Genomic DNA, 17430 nt, shown 5'->3' on the forward strand with positions numbered 1-17430 from the left:
GGGAATAAAGTCGGCAGCGGGAGCAAAATGTGCTGGAAATTTGATTTTTAACAAGCTCTCAGTATCTGCGCAGAAAAGAGAATGGACTCTGGAAATTCTACTTTTACAACACCAGTCGCTTATTGCAGTATGCGACCCTTCGTTTTTTCTGGGTGCATTTCTCTCTTGAATGAAAGTTGGGGACAGGGTGGGGGAGGGGACATAATGCCCACACTGTGATTTTTGACAGTCAGGTGGGATGAAGCAGCTGCAACTCCAATTAGCATGCTTGTTTGATTTCCGCTCCCCCCCCCGTTCATTCATGTTTGTCCCGGTTGTTTTGAGTTCGCAGCCTCACACCATGATGGGACTCCTGTTCCCCTCTGGAAGAAGGTGCGCTGCGAACTTTGTACCGCCAGGGTGTCCCGAGTGCGGTCAATCTCGAAATGATGATGTCACGGTTTGTTATGAGCGGCGCTGGGGCAGCGTTGCCTGTGCTTTCTGTCATTGAGTCACCCGTCAGCGCGTTGGTCAATATTCGTCCGAAAATTGAGTTTCCCCTTTACTGTCCCTCCCTCGTTTGATATTTACCGGTAAATTCAACTAGCCTGTTGGTTCATGATTTTGGGAGGGGGACGGGGGGTGTTGGAAGCAGGCCAACTCTAAATAAATATTCATCGGCAAATAATCGGACTTCGTGTTGAGTTAGGGTAACGAGAACTTGCTTTTCAGTCGTAAAAAGTACGAAGGCGGTTTATATAAAAAAACTTGACATCAAGAAAAGGAATTAACCGACAGGGCACCGTCATACACATGTGGAACCGTGACGCGGCGCTTCCATACGTTTGTAAAATGTACGGTGCTCTCTGTCGAATTATGTTTTTGGAAAAGATGTTCAGGAGAGAGAGTGTGGATTTGATCAAAACAGACCGGTGTACTCCTATGCCCCCACTTGTCCTAAGAGATTGAGGGAATGGGCTGTCGCGGTCACTCGGCACCGGCGAATTTTCCCGCTCCAGCCACACACTCAACTTGAACTTGGCGCACACAAACACTGCAACTTGGCTCAAACTGCTTGCGCGTTCCGTTACCCTTCCGATGAACATCGCCAGAATAGGTACGCCAGCCTTCATTCCAATCGTGCTCGGTACAACCATTCTGCAGCTGACGTTTTGGAGCATGCCATATATCCGGTTCAATATTTGAGTGCAGTTCTCCATGCAAACAAAAAATAAACTGTGACTGAATTTCAAACGAAATGATTCTCTCTTAAAAATATATTTAAACATCTCATATGTTACTGGGGACTCCGACAATTGAATATCAAACTCTCCATTCCTGTTGTCTTTCTCGGACCATAGTTGGAAGGAATTGTTACCTCTCTGCTTCTTCGCAGACGATAAGCGATTTCAATAATTCAAGCGAACTAATAATTTCAGACAGAGGATTTATGTTGGTGTTGGTCGTGGGGTGTGAGAAACGGGAGAGGGAGAGGTTGATTTGAGCAGAATACGGATTTAATACAGTTCATTTGTTGAATAATCCTACTAGGCCTTTTTGTGGTGTATTCACAGAATTTTAAAAAAATTAAAAGTCTAAGCTCTAAATGGAAACAATTTCGAGCAGTAAATCTCTCAGAACCGTGATGTACTTATCAATCAGTCAGCGGAAATCTCATAAAGTGATCCCACCGTAAAGTGGACCTGCCATCCATTTATTTTGGCGTTTGAAAAAGAGTTAAAAATACACGGCAGCAAAAAAAAAGTTAGTGTTGGCGTCTTCTGACACGATATGGGTGCAGCCGAAGTCGTCGTTTTAGCTTAAAAAGTGTTTCTCAATACTTTGATTTATTTTAGCCGCAAATCAGATTGAGGTGGTTATCCACCAGCCCCGAAGGAACTTTGAACTTGTCTCCCGTTTCCTACTTTTGAGAGGAGTCCTGCCAGCCCAGGGGAGATACACATGCCGCTGCTAGTTGGGCTCACATGCCCCTCTTTGATTTAGACCTGTCCTCACAGAGCTCCCTGCCTCATTCCACTGTCTCGCCCTCCCTATCTGCAGACGCGGCAAGAACAAGCAAAGCAGCGACCTTCAAACAAAACTGGCCCGATTTGACCGTCCCAAAACCTTTAAAAACGTTTCAGGGGGGTGGCGGTGCCGAGGGGAGCGGGGAGGTGCTGGAATGCAGCGACGACACTCTTGACTGATCTCTACATTGTCTCGAAGCCCAACACTTTCAATTAATATTTACATGGACATCAATCTCTCTGCCAGTTCGTTTTCCATTGGGCACAAGTCTTAGAAACAAATCTTAATTTGGTACTGCCTGTTCAATATCAACAAACCGAAAACCACTCGAACCTTGGCGCAAATCCTTCCGTTACTGATCAGTTGTGCATTGACCCATGAACCGCCCAATCTCATGGGGCGAGAAAACGGCATTTGCTGCTCTTCCGCGTCTCTCTTGGTTTAATAAGAGGGGAATCCTCTCATCAACAGGCATACTCGTGATATAGAGCTCAAGTAAACTCGTACAAACAGCACAACCAAAGTGTAAACTTTCCAAAAGCAAGACGATCCCGATTAAAGGAAAGTGTACAAACGTAACTTAAGGAAAGTTAAACAATTTTAACTTAGTACACCCCAGTCCAACACCGGCATCTCTAAATCGTAACGTAAAGAAAAGAAGACTCCGTTTCATTTTCGTACTGTCCTATTTATAGGGAAACAATCGAACACTACAAGATTATTCATATTTTAAAATATATTCCAAACTATCAATACTGAAAGACCCTCCCCCCCAAAAAAAGATCATTTCCACTGACGCTTTCTCAAGGCAAAAAAAAGACATTTTGGTTGATGGCCTGGACCAAAGGCGCCAACCACCTTAGAGTGATATACTTGTGGCTGTTGTGGTGATGCGGAGGGACATGAACTGAAACCGGCAAGTTGGCCATTTTCTAAATGATCATTTCAGAATCTGCCCTCCCAGATGGAAAACCTGATGAGGGTGGGAGAGGAGGTGGCGGGCATGGATGGTGGTGGGAAAAGCGAGTGGGAACTGTCCTCGCCTTTGCGAGAATCTGTGAAGGATTTCTCGCAGGCAGCAAGTAACAGCCCCCTCCACCCACCCTCAGTCTGCTTTAACTCATTAACGCTTATATCGAGTTCTATTTGCCAAATTCGGAAAGAAGCTACGTAAAAATATATTTTGAACATTCTGTTTGAAGCATCTGCCAATTTAAAAGTTGTGCAGAATTTATTTTTCTGGGAAAAAAAGAGAATTGATTCGGATTTTTAACCACTCATTTCCTCACCATATTTGGGTAATTCAAAGATTACTTCTGCACGAGCCGAAGTGCACACGGATTGATTGTAAAGAACCTTGTTCAGTGGGATATGTCGAGAAGTGCTAAGCGTGCTTTCGCTCGAGAGATACATTTTGCAGCGAGTCGCTGAAACTTTTGGTCTTAATAAACTGAAGGGGAGAGAGCGACTATCATAACTTTTGTGTGTTGGAGTCGGCATTCCCCCTCCACCACCCGCCCCACACTCCTTCCCAAATTGTCCGCCTTCAAGCGACGGTGTACAATATCAAGTCCATTTTATACCGGCCGATCCACCGCATATTGACAGGGACTGAGATTGGAAGCTGGATTCTGCATGGGCCCATAGCTGAAGGTAGAAGAGTGATGCTTGGCTCTAAGTCTGAGGCTGGCCAAGCTGGTGTTGCAGTTATCCCGGTACACGTACGGGCTGGAGCTCGACCCGTAAGGGCAGGGAGTGGCAGACACCGCCGAATTCAACGAAGGGCTGCCCAGGCTGTTCAAATTATTCAAGCTTGAGCCCGGTAAAGCGGAAGGGACCATAGTCATTGAAGGCAGTGAGCTGGGCGTGGAGAACATGCTTTGCGACGATAGAGAGTTGACGTTCATGGAATTGAAGAAAGAGAAGCTCTTGGCCGAAATCGGGGTGGTGGCGAGTCCTTTGGTGGCCCAGTTATTGTATGAATAGCCGGAGTACACGTCCTCATAGGGCTGCACAAGCCCATTGAAGGGCGCTCCAAAACCTCCCTTGCAGAGTTCTGCTTGCTGGTGGCGTTCCCGTTTCCTCCATTTCGCCCTGCGATTTTTGAACCACACCTAACCAAACCGAAAAGTATAACAGTTTAATTCTTAGCTGGCAAGTATTGGATGACGAGAAGATGGAATGCAAGTTTGTGGTTCTTTTTACATATATACATATATACAAAACAAACTGGTAGCATCAAATAGGGTCCATCTGAGAAACCAAACTTGTTTTTTCTCTATAATGTAGGCAGCGGGATTCCGATTGACGGTTTGCTGCCTAGTATATTTATAACCTAACTTGTGACACAAGAACTCAAAACACTCTATAAAAACGAGTGAGTGTTCCAACACAAACACAAGCAATAACATTTAATAAAGCCTGGAGGATCCCATATGTCTCATTAACCCTTTTCCTCGACCTTCAATAATTTGTGCACATACTCGCTCAGATTCCTCTCGTCCTGCATGCTCTGTGGGAGAATGTGCAATTGTACTTGTGTATACGCCCAAAGATACATGCAAACCCGCATATCAGCATGTCGTGAATATACACCGGGCTGATTTGTGCCCGAGCAGTTCCACCTTTCCGATTGCCGGAACCATCTTATGTTCATTCGCCGACTGAACGGGAAAACTAGAGGTGAACCTGATGTCGGGTTCGATACAAATCTGCAATTCAAGGCGTCCAGACATCCCCACCCCTGAATGCCTCTGAGTGAGATAAATACACATTTCGCGGGAATGAGATCTGAGTACTAGAGTCCGAGCTATCCTGAACTCTCCTGTCTTAACTGACTGTATTTTACAACACTGGTCCCTGAAATGGTAGTTACCGTTACTACCTGGCTGCTCACTTGTGTTGGAAATTCCTGCCAAAACGCATTTACTTTTATTCGAGTAAAGTTTCCTTGTTTTGAAAACAATTTTATCCATTCAAGATGCGAAGCTAAAAAAAAGCATCTCGCTGTTAATTAAGTAAGGAGATTTAAAATCTTAAATTCGAACCAGCTTCGCATTTGCGCCGGTTCTCTTCATTTGGGGGTCGAAAAATTAATCTGCATTTAACATTGGAACGTTTTCTTTCTCTCGCCGACCTGCAATATTTACCCTGATCCTGGCCTCGGTGAGGTTTGTCCACACTGCTATTTCTTCCCGGGTGGACATGTCTGGGTAGCGGTTCCTCTGGAAAGTCGCCTCCAGTTCCTGCAGCTGTTGGCTGGTAAAGTGAGTCCTCTGCCTCCGCTGTTTCTTTTTAGCCGAACTGTCTTCGGAACCCGAGTCGTCGGACTTACATCGCCGAAGCTGCTCGCTCTCTCCTGCCGGGGTGGGGTAAGCAACACAACAGACGGAATGAGAAATTACTGTCCCTTCCTCACTGCGCCGCGACACAAACTTCCTCAGGCCAGAACAAGGGCGAAACTATCACTGACTGGGACATATTTTTCACCTTCTTCCAACCTGTTCAAGGCCTACAATTTTACCTCGTCACTGATATTGATTTTTTGGAAAAAATATCATTGTCTACAAGGTTGGAAACTCGCTTCTCCATTTTTTCCCTCGATATTTGCAGACAACTCGTTTAATCAGTATTAAACACTGTATTAGACGTGCAATTTATGACTCAGATTACAACCTTCGTTTCGACAAATACATTTAAAGGACGTCGCCATTTTCGATATTGGCACCAATGATTTGCTCACTTTTGGTGGCAAACAGTAACATGGATCAGCACACAAAAGAAATAAATGTTTTGTAAACTTCGGTCGGTCTTCTGGCGTATATTTTCTTAAAAGGTTAAAAACAACACAGAAACACTTTTTTAAATCACAGAATAATCGGCACTGGTGGCGTTTCCGAGGCCGCTTCCCGAGAATATTTCGATTGGGAAAATGTGTAATGTTTTACATTTCCCCTCTCTTTTACATATATTTGCAAATCTTGCAATGAACCCAGAGTATGGTCTGCTCTGTTTCTGAAAAATAACCCCCGTACCTTCTCAACATCTAGTAATCCATAGCAAGGGACACTGAGTAAAACCAAGAGTAAAATATTGTTTTTTTAAATGCATGGTTTTTCAAAAATGGTATCTTGTTGATGAAAGCCGTTTCATGTTTGGTAATTTGGAAGGGGTAATTTGACATGATCAGTCTAACTTATTAATTCAAATATTTATATTTATGTTAAGACTGCTGCAATGTATAAACTCCGGTCCGTCTCTTCAAATTACCTGAATATGAGAAGTGTTACTGTTCACAGACGGGCTACTGCGTCTAATAGTGTCTGCCTTCGCTTCTTGCACACTGAAAATTCTCCCTGATTTTGTCACCTGGACGCTTTGGAAGGGCGAGCACTAGTGTGTGTTACTTTCGAGTTAAAGTTATTGAGGTTACTCATTGTGTCGGAAGTATTGCAACGTTCGCGTGGCCGCATTGTCAGATTGTCTCGCCTTGTGTGTCGGGAGTTGACATGTCAGATCGGTGAGGAGCCCGTACCGAAATGACATTGTTGGCAATTTCTCTCATCTACACGCCGGCGCCAGTTTGAAAAAAATACTGTTCGTGTGCCTTGTAAAATGTTATTTTGTCACTCTAGCACTTCCCATAATTTTCGAATGTGTTTCGACTGTGTTTTTAAACAACGTACAGCTCGGGTTAGTATATTCTAACTGGAGCCAGAACTTGTGCCAAAGGTTGCCGTTAATGTGGCCGCAGCTTTTAATTATCTCGAGACTTGAATTCATATCTTTAAACTAAGATTATGGTTGTATCTTGTGACTCGGGCTTAATTCATTCTCACAAGACGTAGTGTATTGAAATCACAGCAAGTTATTGATAGACAGGGTTACCCTGATTGTGACCAGGGTGTGTTTCTGATGTGTTTGTTGTGAAAATCATTCAAATTAACTGCAAAATAATCGAGGAACTGCCCCGGAGTGCAGACAAACCGTTGTTTAAATGGCTATTTCGTGGGTGTGCCAACTTTATGTTTCTGGTGAATGAACAGAGTTTACGACTTGGGATTTAAATGTGCAGTACTTCCCGTGGGTGTAAATATTGTTGGCTCCCAAACCAAAAGGAATTAACTCCAAACAGCGACCCTGTCGTCCCCGCTTCCGCCCCAACCACCACCCCCTCCCGTCCAACCACACAATTAATTTCACGACTCAGGTTAATTTAGAATATATATTTTCCGAATCAATCCGTTCGTTCAAGTTCGGAGAAGCTGCAGAATGGGAGCAGCCGAGTCAATGGATTCCGAAGCACTGTGTCAACAGTTTCTAATGGCGTCGGTATCATTGTGGAATTTCAAACAAGGAATTCGGCGTTTAAAATAATTCAGGCAATTTGGCAAAAGGACAGTTGAAACTTGGGCACTTGTTAGGTCTCTCCCCAATCTTACCTCCACTCTCACTGTTCGGCGTCCCGGCTAAATGCCTGATCCCGAAAGTACTATGATTTCCAGATGATGAGTTTTGCAAAGACTTCAGAGACGTCGCTGCCATTGCTGTCCCCGCACCAGTTTCAACCAGGGGCAAAGATTCCGATCAAAAAGCAGACTTCAAATGGTCCATGCAGATTTCTTTTTTGAACAGACAATATTTTTCTTTTCTTGACTCCAACTTCTTATTCTACCTGAAACGACTTGCACCTCAGGTCCTCTTACTCCCAGTTGCTAATTCCAAAGACTAGACTTTTTCCTGGCCGGTTCGATGGGACGTCTGTTTCTTTTTGCTGTCCATTTGGACAGACAGTAGTCGGGTCCGGAATAAAGCGAGCTGGATAAGTGGGGGTTGGGGGTGTAGAGGAGGTAGAAGCCAGGGAAGTAAGCAGAGGAAATCCCGCCTATGTATCCCAACCAGCGTGTCGATTGGTGATTTCAGGCAGTTGGCCACCGAGCTGCCGGGCAGCGAAATCGTCGATTGGTTCCATCATCTGCCAGAAATGATTGATGGGTGACGCTTTGTAGCCAAGCGGGTAAGCAGCTGTCGGAGCGGCTCTCGGAAGCTCAATATCCCAACAGCCACAACAGTAGCTCTCTCCCACACAAATACCTGAATGCTTCTCCAGACAACTATTTGAATTTAGTTGCAACTTGCAACTTATTCCTGTCCCACAATTTTTGTCAACGGTGAATCTAAAACAGATTAGGACTGTGTACAGGCGGCAAAAGTGGTGGTGGGGGGAGGGGAATATCCTTTTTTTAAAAGGAGAGATATCTGCGGAGCATTTCAAGGCTGCGTTTTGTTTAGTGTATATGTCGGAGACCTTGCCCCGGTTGAAACTGGTGTAAGAATAACTGCGCCTCAGGCAACTAAACTAGAAATGTAGCGCCAGGGCCGAAGAGCTCGCCTTAATCGCACTGGTTTGCAGCGTGCGTCTTGCCACTGATAAGTTAATCACATTTTGTGGTTGATTTGTGTACACACAGTGACGCCAGTGCTGCCATAAACTTTGTGTACAACCTCATTAATCCAATCGATTTTGCTTAAACGGGACAAAGTTCAACAAATCTCACTTGGAATGAGAAGTTTGGTGTGACTTTATACTCTGGGCCAAACCACCATGATATTGTAGCTCGTTTCGTTTATTATACGCTCGTTGTAAACATACAACTGGAGCCTCGGATGTGGAAAGATAAGCTCTCCTCACCAGGCTGATGTGCAGATGTCAACAATGTACAGCTGCTGTAAGGTTTATTCTCGGAGGCGGAGAATTGCTGGGAATAGTTTCGCCTTCAAAACGGTGATGTCATGCTCCTGAACCTTTGGAATGATTGAAGAATACAATCTGTTCATTTGGGTTTCTCAATTTAACCAGACAATTGTTGGGAAGGAATGCCTTGTTAGTGTTGTCAGGTCGCCAAGTCAGTTCTCCAAAGTACAGAAGCCCTCTCTAGTTCCGCTGATACAGCCTGGTTGCTGGGAGAGGGAAAAGGTGTCAAAACAGGTGAGGAGGTTCACGAGGGCTCGCTTCCCGCCATTCAGGCGCCAGAGTCTTTCTTTCAGGAGGGACATTGATAGGTAGCACTAACGAGAAGTGCTGTTCACGAGGGAGGCCATTCCTGAATGGTGGCCATCTCGTGCTCGTTATACTCTCCGCAATGCTCTGAAGCAAAAAAAAAGTACCAAAACTCAAGCGTGAGTCAGAAACCAGCCGCTCAGGAGGGGATGAGCAAACAGTGGCTGACCGTCGCGGCAGAAAGCCGGCTTGCTCCTCGCTCCATGGCGGCTAATGCCGGCGGGCTTTGAGTTATTCTTAGCGGCAACGTGTCACATTTTATCGTGGCCAGCAAGTATCAAGAACATGTTCGTTCGTTTCAATGAATCAAGCGAATCCTTCTGCTTCCAAACGTCTTGCGGACATGGTCGTCCTGCTCTAAAACTTAAAGGCTTTTCGAGTTTGGACAAGTGATGAAGTGCTGCACCATGGTCGAATCATATGGAGCATAGCCGCGGGCCAATCGGACACATTTTACCATCTTTGGAAGAATAGTTGACTTAGTCCCACTCTCTTCAGCTCTGCGAACATTTCGGCTTTACAGGTCTACATTGCCTTTCTTTGTAGAAAACTATTTTGAATCTGCTTCCACTAGCCTTTCAGGCTGTGCAGTCCAAATGGAAACAACGCGGAGTTTAAAAAAAACTTCTCGTCTTCTCTCCTTCGATTATTCGTTGATATTTGAGTTCTTGCGGTAGAAATTCTGGTGAATCTCATCAATTCCCCTTTCTTTGGACCTATACGTATAAAAGCAGGGTTTTTTCACATAAATGTTTGCTTTTTCACACCGCGTTTGGGTGTTCCTCTGATTTCCAGCTCTATTACTCGTTTCACCGCCGTTCAAGAAAGTATTCCAAGGGCAAGGTAGAATCGGCTCTTTCACAGCAGTGTTCTCAGCCCTCAGACCTGAGCCAAGGCCATCTTCCTCAGCAATCTTTCACCCCAAAGTCTGACTATGTTGCAGTGCTGACTATGCTATGATTTAAACGAGGCAGAGAGCTGCGATTGTGCACGGAAGAGACGTGGGTACCTTCAAGGAGTGAATCGAAGGATGCATTTAATCATGGGGCGCACTGGGGTGAATTTTGCCCAAAAAGGGCGAAGGGACACCCACTTATTCGGCCTTGTAGTATTTAGAAATATTATTTGGCTTGGCGTTGAGCGGCCTAGGCCCATATGATGCTGAAAACCAGTGCCCATATATAACTGTTTTCCCACTCTAAGCAGGATTGATTTAAATATCGAAATGCAGCCACGTAATCAAACAGTCGGTAAAAACACAGAACGAAATCGATGCAGTATATTTCCATATCTGAGCACCGTGATACCTCTTGCCTCTCCGATTTGGGTCGGAGTATCGGTGCAGAACTCTCGCTTCCCCTCAGAACAGATTGATAACTGCACCGAATTCCTTCTCCGTCTTCCAGCCCGCAACTCAACGACAGAGTCTGACGTGTCCTATTCGGGCTTTGTATTTTTAGAACCACTTTGTCGGAGCGTCCGTTGCTGTTGAGAGCAATTCAAGCCATTCGTCTTCCCTGCCACACACATACATACACATACACACAAAGACAAATCCCCTCAGTTCTCGGAGTGGGCTTTCATAACAGATGAGAGAAACGATTCGTTAATCTGCCCTCCTGCATGGATTCTCAACGCCTGATTTGACATGGGTACACTTTGTATCCGTTCTGCCGCCGATCGGGAAGCCGCCTTGCCCCGTGCCCCGCACGGTTTGTCGAATTGATGGGTGAACTTTTCTACCAGGTCCTCCCATTCATCCGGCATCGTTCCGTTCAACAGCTAAGCCTGCATCTGCGGCAACAGTCTCTTGCCGGCGGCTCAGCCCGCAACCCAACCAGTTAGTTAGTGTGTTGCTCACAAACTTGCAGATGATGTTTGCCTTTTTGCCTCCTCGGGAGTTCACCAAATTGTGCAGACGCAGTCAGCAGAAGCCCCCCCACCCCCGACATCAGAATGTATGGGGGAAGCGATATCGGGAATAACGAAAACTGAAGCGTCCCGGACTCATAGTGTTACATGACCGGCCGCTTCCTCTGTCTGGGGGTAAAACGATGTGCATCCTGACCGTGGTCTTTGCCCCTTTTGAATGTGAAATATATTTCAGAAAAATGTCCGCTGCCAGCGGGCTTTTCAGCCTCAAGGCCTTGCAATATTCGCCTCACCGCTTTTTATTTTGAGACAGTCATTTTTTTTTCGAAACTAAAACCCCTCTCACCTCCGATGTTCACGCGCCCTGGCTTCTGTTTGCCATCAGACCCAGGACCGTATCTAACCCCCACCCTCCCCCGCGCCCCTGCAGAAGCACATGTTTTCTACCTTAAAATTCTCATTTGGATCAAACCCACTGATGGATTGGTGCGGTGCGTGAAGTCAAGGACGGTGAGAGTCAATGACTTGCTGCCAAAGGGAAACAGTGTCGTGAAAATGCATAATTTCATGATCAGATCTGGGATTTTACTCTGCTATGTATTAAAAAAAAGCTGCCGTGAGAAATCATAAACCTCCACTGAGGCGGATTTCTCTCCATTATTCCTGAACTCAGGTGACCGTGGAAATTGGCAATTACTGTAACCTAAAGGGAGACATTTACCGAGCGCACTCAGAATTTAGTACGCAAAATTCACTATTTCAAATAAAAAACACGATTACATTACCAAGTGTCTGGCGCTTGCTTGTTCTATTTAATTAATAATCAAGTCCTTTATTTTACAGAACACCTCGAAGTAAAGATACTCCCTTGCTTCACGACAACAGGAGAAATTGCATCGGGTCTTTTTTATTCCGGATGAAGGGCTTTTGCCCGAGACGTCGATTTTACTGCTCCTCGGATGCTGCCTGAACTGCTGTGCTCTTCCAGCACCGCTCATCCAGAATCTGGTTTCCAGCATCTGCAGTCATGGTCTTTACATAGTTTATACCGGTCAACACAGGGTGTATTAAACTCTTAGGAATGGAGCCCCGAACCTTTTTGCATTCATTGTTAGGCGAACCGTATAACAAAAATTCTGACATGGTAATCATCGCATTTAATTGTCGGATGTACCGGCAGATTTACTTGTTGGTGCAACATATTATATTACATCTGGGCGCCGTGCAGTCTTTGCCAGGTCTATCAACTGACACCAGTTCAACGAGTGGTGTTTTACTGGACTGCAAGCGACCAGGACTCACATCTGTCCGTTTAATTTATTAGAAGCTTGCGGGGGGGAAAAATCAGCAGCCAGTAAATCCAGTCACATTAGTAATCCAACCCTCTTGATGATAATTGCGACAGGACAGCTCGGTGTCTACTCAAAATAAAGACCCTTAATATTTATGAGGAGCCTTGCTAAAATAAAGTGTCCGTCCCCGCTTCTGTCCATTCCCCGTTCTGAAAAGATTTATAGCACAAAGCATGTGCAGTGCATTTTTGACACGACACGCTGTTGGATGGGAAACGGTTAATGCATTTTTGAGAATAATGTGCATCGTTTCTTCTCGTTTCGTCTCTACTTTGGTCCTACAATTCTACAATCCTGTGTAATTTTGTCTGGACGTCCCTCATTTCCATAACCAGGCGCTTGTTTATGAACTGGCCTGTTAACAGCTACGAGTGTAGTTTCTGATTCCGTTTTATCCTAGTGGTCAGCCTGCTCGGGAATATTTAAGGTTCAGTTGCACAGAGACGCGTAAAAGCAACATTTCAGTCTGAAACTAAACAGAATCATACCTTTCGAACCAGTGTTACATTAACCGATCAAAATAGGGGATAACGCTTTTCTTTGTGATTTTCAAACATTTCTGAGCTGAAGCAGGCCAGAATGCCAACCCGGCCTACAAGCCGGATGCAACTCAATGTAGATAATGTACATTCAGCAGTTGACTGATCTCGTAGATGTTAAATGCACAAAGCCCCGACAACTAAACCCGTCGCATTTCGTTTGTTCACGTCAAAAGCAACACAGCAAAAAGTCGAATTAATGTGCAGTAAGGAATCTGCCGTGTATTGGGATTTAACAAGATTCCTTTTGTTGGTGGGAGGGTTGACTTGCCATCGACTTTGGGACAGGATGTGTGAATGACCCTTTTCCTGCGTTTCCGCGAGTTTCTTCATCACCTTACCGCACTTTTCCTGATGGCTGGAACAGTTGACCGTCCTCGAACCCGTCGCTCCTCCTGAACTGCTCGGCTTCTGCGTTGGACATCCTGAGTCGGTAAGTTCAACTGTGCCAAATGCAAATTCCATTCGAAGAAGTTGATCCTGCAAACAGTACAGAGCAGTGTTAAAAGCGGCGAGAACATAAGCAGCTGGTGTGACACAGCTCACGGTGACACGAATAATTTCTTTGGACAAATTATAGATAATATGTCATTATTTATATTGTTTTCATTCTATTTGTATTATGCATATATAAATATTAGCACATAAATAATATACGCATAAAATACGTTAACTGTTCTGTCACCAATACCAGTTAAATGTCTCGAAATAGTCACACGGGTCCATATCTTGTTCTGGTGTGAACTGGTGCGATCGTAATAAACGACACTTGCACGCTGCTTCATATCGAAGAAATTCGATTGTTTGCAAGTTTGTACCGGCTCCGAAAATATCTGCTCTAATTCGCAGCCCTGCTCAAAGACATAACCTCAGACTTGAGAACAACTCACACATCATCAGGATACTGTCAGAATGTGACCTCACTGCTGCACGCTGTGGGATTTGCCTGGCTGATAGTTTATGTTTTCAGATTGGTAATATTTTAACTGAGAAGGTCGGCAACCACAACTGCGCACACAAGGCAAGGTCTCTCTCGTTCCTGCGTTGTAAATCTTCTTTATTGGAATGACTACAGCAACAAATCAGCGTCACATTTCCTGCAAGACCAGTAGCTACCTGCCAGTTAATGTCAGAGAACAGCTATTCCGCCTTTGCTGTTATTTACATCGAAGACGAACGCATGTCTACAATTTTGCAGAAAGCCACGATCCAGCTCAGTTTTTGACTGAGCCATGAGCACCAATGCTGGCACCTGTCTGTTTGCCGGCTTCCCAATTCAATGTGTATTTTACACAATCCTGCGAAATGGTAACATTCCACGCTGCTTATTGACCGATTGGGATCGCTTAACAGTTTCCTTATCTAAACTCGAAAGAGGGAGTCTTTTCAAATCAGTTACCAGGAGAAAGTTTCGGACAACTTTTGAAACCGTGTTCTTTTTGCAAGATATGAGCACCGCCGGCTCCGTGGAAGGGGTCATTACCAACACAGATGTCCTCCAACTCCCCCCCCACCACCACCCCCCCAACCACCACCCCCAACCCACCCCCACGACTCGCACCCCGTCGAGTTTAACAACACTGAATCGGCGGGAGATGACCAAGAAGTGTTAAGTAAATCGAGGAGCCAAGTGGTTCAGCGAAATTACCAAGTACAGTACAAAAGGGGGAACAAGTCAGGCCAGCAGTTTCTGTTTCATTTCCCTCGGATTGCCTGTCCAGCCAGTCGCCCGATTGTGGACTTTCAATGTGTGGGCCCACGTTAAGGGCCAGAGTAACAGGAGTCCCTCTACACTTGCACGCAGGTCAGCACTTTCGCCTCGTGCTCAATTCAGTCAGATATTGTCTTGGAGACCCCATTCTCAGCAAGGAATCACCACCTTCCGCAGAGAAGGAGGACAGCAAATTTGAACATGCACAATTGTTTTGAAAAAGTATTTTGTTGTTCAACACCCCCGTTCAAGCTTTTCGGTTCGCGCTGCAATAAATACCAAGAGAAAGAATGTAATTTACCTGTATCAACCCGACCCCACAACTGAATCAGTAGAACTGTATATTCTGAACCTTTTTTTAACATGCAAAGACTTGCAACGTTATAATGTAATTTCAAAGAAAAATGCCTTTTAAAGGCGTGTATCAATTATTAAAGTCACATTTGCTGTCGGGATGACTTCTGACGCAGGTTGGGTTTCTACAATATAAGACCCTGTATATTTACCAGATGATTGGACTAGTTAGCAAACAGAAAAGGTGGAGACCTGAATGGGGAGGGGACTGAAATACACATTTGCATCGCGCATCAGAATTAATTTTGAGGATTTGACTTGATTAAGATGTCTGTCAGTTCGCAATTCAGAAAACTCATTATGGGACTTGGAGCCAAGAGGCTAGTGCTGGGCCAGATGGAATTACTGTTCAATGTTTGCAGATGATAATTTGTGCTTTCAGTCCCGGATTTGCATATATGGCATCTGTCAAGTGCCTTTCTCCCTCATTTAAAAATAACTTTGAACTGCCACCGTGTTTCCTAATAAGGGGGTCGAGGATATATTACCAGCTTCCTTTCATTTTCAAGCCACATTGGTTGCATAGAGCAGTATGAATATTAATGAAGCTGATGAAGTCGTCCCATGTCAATACTTCTGAATTCGTGTCGAACAACTACCGTAACCTTTTTGTTTTGCGACGGTGCCCCACACACTAATGGATCGGTTGTCGAAAAAACTGTTCTTTCTCCTCAGAAGGAGCAATGAGGGACCCAGGCTTTATCTCATCCAGAATGCACAGGTCTTTGGCAGGGGCTGGGTTTGGTGGTGATGACTTGCAGAGGATATTGAAAATAATGATGAATCTATTTGTTTTCAGCTTTGTATATCTGCTCTATCCGCCTTCTCACTTACATAAAGCGAGCAACGGCGAATTCGATTGAAATAGTACCATTTGGGAAAATACAGGGAAAAAAAAACACTTGGAAATATCCCATCCAAATTCGTGCTACCCGGCGATGAAAATTTCTGATTAAAGAAATGAAAGGGATTTTCGATCACCGAAATGTAAATATTAATTACAGAGTTTTTTTTGTTCTTCTTTTCTTCGCTGCAGACGAACATCTCCCCAACTGAGAAAGAATCTGAGAGCTCATGTGAAATTCCTGGTGGCAGACTCTGCTCCCTCTCTGTGAGTTCACAATGAGAATCCACAAGCCCGGACCAATCAAAACCTTATGCCAAAGGGTGCCTGCGACCAAGGCTTTTTCTATTGGGGGCGCCCTCTGCTCCAACTTGCGGGCGGGGAGCTGATCTAACCTCGGGGAGTCTCAATTCTATCCCAAATGAGAGAAACCGAATTCTCCAGGCGAACGAAGCGGATCTGAGCTCATATACATACTGAGCCAATGGGGCTGTTGTTTGGGACACCTGTCCTGATCATATACAGTACTGTGATAAATGTTACTGACCATTTCCTCACCTTTCGCGACAATCCATGACGGGGCAACCCGAACGCAGTTGTATATGGGAGGGTCAGGACAGCGAAGATGCAGGAGGTGTGTGTTTTCGAGAGATGTTGAGAAAATATCAACTGCAATTGTTACAGGAGTATAGCTCACTCCTTCTATCTGTGGGTGCCCAGGCAGTACAAGGTTTAAATAGTCCTGAAACATCTGACGTCTGAATCAAAATGAAACAAGAAACTGAGGATGCTGAAAATATGAGTCAAAACAGAAACAAAATGTTGGAGACACTCAGCCAGTTTGGCAGCTTCGACAGAGAGAAACGGAGCTAATGTCATGAGACTTGTGGCTCCACTGCTGACCAGACTCGAAATGTTAAAATCTGTTTCTCTCTCCCCAGAAACTGCCAGACTTAGTAAGTTTCTTTCTCCAGCACTTGCTGTTTTTCTTACATTTGGACAAAGGTGCTTGTTCAGTCGCCGGTCTATTATGTCTCACAGAAACAAACTGGAAAGCAAAAACCAGTTCCCAATCAGATGGACTGAGGGAAAACGACGGGGGCTAAGTCCTCGTGACGCTCAGTGGCCAAGCGCCAAGCTCTTCAAGACTTGAAGAATTGCGTCCGTTCTCTTCCCGGTCGAATCGTACTTGGACTCAAAGCGGCTGGAGTAATGATCTCCATCCAAGACCTCACTCCACTCCACGACCAGTGCCATAATACAATAAACTTGATTTAAAAAGTAATAAGCCTAACATCACGGGGAAGCCCAGTTGGGAAATACAATTGTTGAACCCTTCGCCCCAGGCCCCGCTTGACTCTGGGGTCTTGGCCATTGATCTCAACCTCGTAAAACTCTCAACAAACAGAACAGAGAAGTATTTCAGATCAACATGTTCGTAAGAGGTTGAAATTTAATTGTATCTCGGACGCAGTGAGCAGAAATTCCCTCCTTCCATCTTAAGGCGTCTTCGTCTTTCAATCTGGTTTCTTCCTCATTCCATCTGAACGAAAAGAACCTCTCTCATCACGTAAAGAATCCTCAGCAAGTCAGGCATCAAAGACGAGGTAAAAACGGCGTTAACGTTTCAAATCCACGGCCTGTCAAACATTTTAATCCTACTCAAGATACGACGGTTGCGCCTTCATTGC

At 44.9% G+C, this 17430-nt stretch overlaps 1 protein-coding gene across 4 annotated transcripts; it reads right to left on the bottom strand.

Annotated features, from left to right (window-relative positions):
- Positions 1-2674: 2674 nt before the first annotated feature.
- On the bottom strand, positions 2675-14932 carry LOC140459647 (pituitary homeobox 3-like). Of its 4 annotated transcripts, none has more exons than XM_072553975.1 (4): positions 14843-14932; positions 13172-13310; positions 5157-5365; positions 2675-4121 (listed from the first exon to the last, which is right to left on the bottom strand). In XM_072553975.1, the coding sequence occupies exons 2-4, from the start codon at positions 13293-13295 to the stop codon at positions 3585-3587; spliced, it is 870 nt and encodes a 289-aa protein (XP_072410076.1). In that variant the 5' UTR covers positions 13296-13310; positions 14843-14932; the 3' UTR covers positions 2675-3584. The 4 variants fall into 4 exon arrangements, with proteins under 4 accessions (XP_072410076.1, XP_072410077.1, XP_072410075.1 ...); XM_072553976.1 differs by lacking the exon at positions 14843-14932 and adding an exon at positions 14479-14496; XM_072553974.1 differs by lacking the exon at positions 14843-14932 and adding an exon at positions 13522-13697.
- Positions 14933-17430: the final 2498 nt, after the last annotated feature.

This window comes from Chiloscyllium punctatum, chromosome 35, assembly GCF_047496795.1.
Source record: "Chiloscyllium punctatum isolate Juve2018m chromosome 35, sChiPun1.3, whole genome shotgun sequence".
Lineage (NCBI taxonomy): Eukaryota > Metazoa > Chordata > Chondrichthyes > Orectolobiformes > Hemiscylliidae > Chiloscyllium > Chiloscyllium punctatum.

Coding starts and splice junctions, on each gene's coding strand:
- LOC140459647 (XM_072553975.1), bottom strand. CDS start 13,295: ATGGAATTTGCATTTGGCACAGTTGAACTTACCGACTCAGGATGTCCA. Junction 5,366..13,171: donor CAGCCATCAGGAAAAGTGCG/GTAAGGTGATGA, acceptor CCACCCCGGCAG/GAGAGAGCGAGCAGCTTCGG. Junction 4,122..5,156: donor TCACCGAGGCCAGGATCAGG/GTAAATATTGCA, acceptor CGGTTTGGTTAG/GTGTGGTTCAAAAATCGCAG.